We start from the raw sequence: 5,772 nt of genomic DNA, 5'->3' as shown, positions 1-5,772 counted from the left end.
AGTCATTAACACACATATATCTTTAATGAGATAAGATAACTTTACAACAGAAGAAGAATTTGACATGCGCCTGCTGAAAAGTTTGAAACAGCAATCCAAGAATCCCGAAAACATTTGTATTTCAACGTCGCTCGTAGCGGATTTAAGCTCTGTTCGATTAGAAACTTAATTGCCGTACATGTGACACCGGGTGACATTTTATCACTAGTGAACGCGAGTCATACACAAGATATTCAACCGTAAACAGGCTTTTTCAGTCACGCGTTAAGTTCAATTTATTTTAATAAGAGAAAAAAAAAAGATTTATTTCCAATTTCAAGATCGGTTTCATAGCAACTAGAATAAAGTTGCTATATAGCTGATACAAGTTATATCGGTGTATATAGCTGGCGATACTTCAGATGTAATATACGTATCTACCTACATAAAGATATTACGTTGTTAACAGCAACACAATTACGGGTGTACATTTCACTAATACATGTTGTGTGTTTACGCTTGCTGACTAACTAAAACGCAAATATATTATCTAAAGTGATGAAGACTGTTTTGATTCGCATGAGCAGATCTCTAGGAACCAGTTGTGTCGACTGACATTTCATAACGATCTGTGTGCCTTACGGTGGCAGTGTGGATTCTCTGTGTTATTTGTTTTAAACATCGTGCATCCTTCCATGGGACCTTATTTACAAGTTCCGTTTCAGTGGAAGATAAACTGGTCAAACTTCAACGGATTTAATACACCATATTTGCCTGTTCACGTCAGTGTAGATTTTCTGTGTTTTAGTATATAAAACGTCGTGCAACTCTCCATGCGATCGCATGTACACGAACCGTTTCAGTGGAATTGATACTTGTCAACATGTCATCTCACGTAAAACGATCTGAGTGTCGTACGGTGTGGTGTTGATTTTCTGTGTTTGATAGTTAAACCATCGTGCATCATTTAAGGAGATTGCATCTTCATGTATACGTTCCGAGTCGGAGGAGAAACAACGGTAAATATTAAGCGTTCATATGACACGTTATTTGTCATTTCTAAAATACAGTGGTATTACCCCCGTGGACAACGTATGATAACACTTACATTCCTTGAATGGTGAGCAGTTTTGGTGAATGACGTTGTGGATTCCTCATTAATTGGATGGGTACTACTTAAGCGTACTCGTCATCATTGTGGATAATTTAAGCGTGTACCTCATATTTATGGATAACATTTAAGCGTTATCCTCATTTTACGGACGACGTCTGTGTTTATTACTAAATTCTTAAGATTATCCAATATTTCAGTCGATGACGTTACATTGTATTCAGTTCGTCGATGACGTCACAAACAAGCCCTCCTTCTGTGTGATACACGTTCGGGTTTCTCCTCATGCCAAGTAGATAACGTTTACTATCGCGCGTCTATCCATGGACCAAACCTAAGATCAAATTCAGAGGATAATGTTACGTTGCCTTGTTATTTCACCAGCGTCTGAGATTGTTTATACCCCACTGAGTGTGTAAGACCAAATATCGTTTCATTGGATAAGATTAAAATGTCAAACTATTTCAAAGGCGTCCACGATCGTTCATACATGAGTGAGGATCATTTCTTATTTCAGTAGATGACGTTTGAGAAAAGCCAAGCTTCAAATCATATCCGTGATTTCATTGGATAAATCCTTTCACTTGGGATCAACACATCAAAGGAGAATTTCTGAAGTGAAGCGTAAATATCGGATATCGTTAAACAATCGCCCTTCCATTGAACTCTACACTTATCTGTTCATCTCTAGATCGGTTTATGGAAGTTCGAACTGGCAGCTTTAGCTATATTGTGCTATAACTCTCCAGAATACATTATAGTACCGGAACTATCGGCTGTGTGACGTGACGAACGGTGCCAATGAAATCGTCAATACTACGCTTGATTTCGTTGTATTATTTCTGTTATATTACAGTCATAACTAGGATGGGTAGTAGTCTGCGCATTACCACCTTGTCTTGACAACCGAAAGATTGAAACAGAGTTTACCCGGCGTAACCTACAAGGTAGTAATACAAGTATGACGGAGAATACGACAATGTCAATCTTCAACATTTCACTGACGCCGACAAGTCTTTTTCCAGATGAACCCGGTAATGGTGAACAGCTCCGGATTACTCGGTTAATTGTCCAAAATATCCTCGTTCCACTCGTTGTCGGTCTAGGACTAACAGGAAACATCCTAAGCATCATCGTTCTTACGCATCGTTCGATGAGAACGTCGACTAATTGCTATCTTGCGACATTAGCAATTTTTGACACGCTTTATTTGCTAATGTTTTTCTCTCTTAGTTTCAAACATTATGGTGATTTGGGAGATGCTCGTGTTTACAAGTACTGGTTTCCGGTTGCGCGGGTTCTTACGGATATGTGTGGTAATGTTTCTGTATGTCTTACAGTGACCTTCACTGTGGAACGATACATTGCAGTATGCCTCCCGATGCGAGGTCACGTGATATGTACTCCGGAAAGGGCGCGAATCATAGCAGTTCTTGTTGTTCTTTTCGCTTTAGCGTCAACATCACCTGAATTCTTTGAATGGGAAGTGTCGGAGAAAATTGTGGATAACGTCACATCTATTGAGGTAACCGACACGGAATTCGGTAACAGCAACCTTTACAAAGTGGGATATTATTGGTACCTAGCTGTCATGTTTACGTTTGTTCCACTTCTATGTATTTGGACTTTTAATTCAATTCTTATCTACACGGTTTGGAAAGCAACAGTGTTACGTCGACGAATGACGCATGTCGTGTCAAATCGGACGCACGGGGAACGTCAACAAGGGGAGCAACACAAAATTACACTCATGCTGATCAGCGTCGGCATAGTCTTCATAGTGTGTCAAATCCCTTCAGCATTCTTGATCATATTTTCTGCGTATTTAGAAAATGCTGATATAGCGCTATCAAAAGCCGAAGTAAATAACATGAGGATAGCTGGCAATGTGACCAATTTGCTTTTATTACTTAATGCTGCCATTAACTTTATGTTATACTCCGTGATGAGTACAAAGTTCCGCCGAGTGTTTCTACGGGTGGTGTGTAAACCCTGCTATGGGGAAAAAAACAAGTTCAATTGTACAGAGTATAGTTATGTCACAAATCAAACGTCTACGAGACGTTGCTCACACTTCCGGTCAACATATGATAATCGAATACATAGGGATGATAATTTAACCACTTCACTCGGAACACTTCTTCCTCAAGGTAGAGATAACAGGAGAAGTTGGTCACCTGCACGAAGTTTAGGAAACCTTCGGTACTCTTCGGATTCTTTGCATTTGGATACCACACCAACAAAAAGTGTTCCAAATGGGCATTCTAGAAGCAAAAATAGCATGTTGGATACAAATATATGACGTCATAGGGATATCCAACTGAAGTTTTGTGAAGTGGTTCCCTGTTTATCATCGTTTATAAAATATTTTGGGTATCGAAATCATGTTATAATGCAACGACAAAATGAAAAAAAAAGTACATTGTTGCTACGATTATAATGATGTTAATGTGTGTGGTTGTCGTACGTTTTAATACATGTTGCTGAATCTCTTTTAACCATATCATTTATACCATTAATTAAATACAAGTAACTGCTGCTAATTATTTGATGTCAATGTTAAGTATCGCTGCACTTTTTTACAAACTGACATAATAAACATTAATATACTAACGTAATGCACATCTATTAACTGATGTACAATCCGAGTAGTTGAATTGCATAAACTTTAACATTTACTATATGTCATTTTGATTAGGTTAAAATAAATGTATTTGAATTCGCGAACAATCTTCCGAGCTCATATTATACATCATGTTACATGTTGATAAATCACTGGGTTTTTTAAAAACCTCAAAGTTGGATAAATGGGTCAAGCTTGTTTTTCACATGTTTTTTTCTTAAATATTGCAAATATATGCCCTGCATTACAGCTTGAAGTTAAATTAACCAATCAAAAGGCCTTATTGCATTTTCTCCTCTGCTTAAAAGATAAATTCAATATTGTATGACTCACCCCTTGACCAGTTGTTTGTGGTCTCTCTGGAAGCATAAGGGAGAAACGGAAGGGTAAATACGAGTTTACATTGTATATATACATTTGCTCCGTTAGAATAGGGCTAGACATGTCATGGATACATTTCGTATGAACTGAGGGAAGATGTGTAAAATTGAGGATATATTGTGATGATATTCATAGTTTGCTCCTTGCATAAGGCGTGTTAGTGTTTTACTTGATATGATTTAAAGCTCTGACCGCAGGCCTGCATCGATGTGGTCAAAAGTTGATAAATATTTATAAGAATAGCCGTCAAGAATGAGTGAACAAGTTTTAACTTAATCGATATGGCTAAGGAGATTTATCTTTAAACCTGCAGTAACAGGACAAAGAAAGTAAACCTAAATCTTTAGGTGATAGGCAATGGTTTATCAGAGATTAAATTATTTTTATAAAATATACAAAGGATCCTGGAATGAATTCAATATGAAGTAGTGGTATCCCCCAACCCTCGCCCCGAGTCCTTACTGACAGAGGGCCGGGCGTAGTCTACTCGGGAAAACACGGGAAAGATTTTACAATAATACTCATGAAGTGTTCGTTTACACATTTTAGCTTAATTTAGAACGAAATTACACAACATAACAGCGTGTAGTTTTGTGGTAGCTTCTCATGGTTAAGATGATGTTTCCGATTGAAGTGACTTCGGTTTTATAAAAGTACATAGATCGTGATAAGCACATTGAATTATAGAAGCAGGTGTATTTCATTCCTTCATTTGAAATATAACACATATGTCCGTAACACGACAGAGCGGTTCAGGCCAATATTGTTTGGGGTTTATTTGGCAACAACTCTGATAGCGTAATACAAAAAAAATGCATGTGATTTGTATCCATAGACTTTATTTATGTTTTTCTATGTAATTTCGTTTTCTCTGTCTTGCTTTTATTTTTTAACAAAGCACCATCGCGTACGCAGACAGTTTTAGAAATTCATATAATTATCTAATAGCTTTTGGCAACACGAATGGATAATATGACATTATACACTGTTGATACCATTTGCTGATTTCTAAGCTTTTACCAAGTATTTATCATTATGTATTGTTATATGTGTATTACATAAGAGGTACAGGTATATACGTAAGAGGTACAGGTGTATACATAGGAGGTACAGGTGTATACATATGAGGTACAGGTATATACATAGGCGGTACAGGTACATACATAGGAGGAACATGTATATACATAGGAGGTAGAGCTCTATACATAGGAGGTACACGTATATACAGAGGAGGTACACGTATATACAAAGGAGGTACAGGTATATACATGGGAGGTACACGTATATACATAGGAGGAACACGTATATACATAGGAGGCACACGTATATACAAAGGAGGTACAGGTATATACATGGGAGGTACAGGTATATACATAAGAGGTACAGGTATATACGTAAGAGGTACAGTTGTATACATAGGAGGTACAGGTGTATGCATAGGAGGTACAGGTATATACATAGGAGGTACAGGTATATACATAGGAGGTACAGGTATAAACATAGGAGGTACATGTATATACATAGGAGGAACATGTATATACATAGGAGGTACAGGTATATACATAGGAGGTACAGGTATATACATAGGAGGTACAGGTATATACATAGGAGGTACACGTATATACATAGGAGGTACACGTATATACAAAGGAGGTACAGGTATATACATAAGAGGTAC

At 37.4% G+C, this 5,772-nt stretch overlaps 1 protein-coding gene across 1 annotated transcript; it reads left to right on the top strand.

Moving 5' to 3' along the window:
- The first annotated feature begins 1,739 nt into the window (after nucleotides 1-1,739).
- Nucleotides 1,740-3,392, top strand: LOC110445878 (growth hormone secretagogue receptor type 1-like). The gene has a single exon (XM_021490708.1). It carries the CDS (start codon nucleotides 2,052-2,054, stop codon nucleotides 3,390-3,392), a length of 1,341 nt encoding a protein of 446 aa, XP_021346383.1. The 5' UTR covers nucleotides 1,740-2,051.
- The last annotated feature ends 2,380 nt before the right edge of the window (nucleotides 3,393-5,772 follow it).

Source organism: Mizuhopecten yessoensis, unplaced genomic scaffold (assembly GCF_002113885.1).
Source record: "Mizuhopecten yessoensis strain PY_sf001 unplaced genomic scaffold, ASM211388v2 scaffold2401, whole genome shotgun sequence".
Lineage (NCBI taxonomy): Eukaryota > Metazoa > Mollusca > Bivalvia > Pectinida > Pectinidae > Mizuhopecten > Mizuhopecten yessoensis.
Note: the sequence above shows the minus strand (reverse complement) of the source record. Positions and strands in the feature narration are given on the sequence as shown.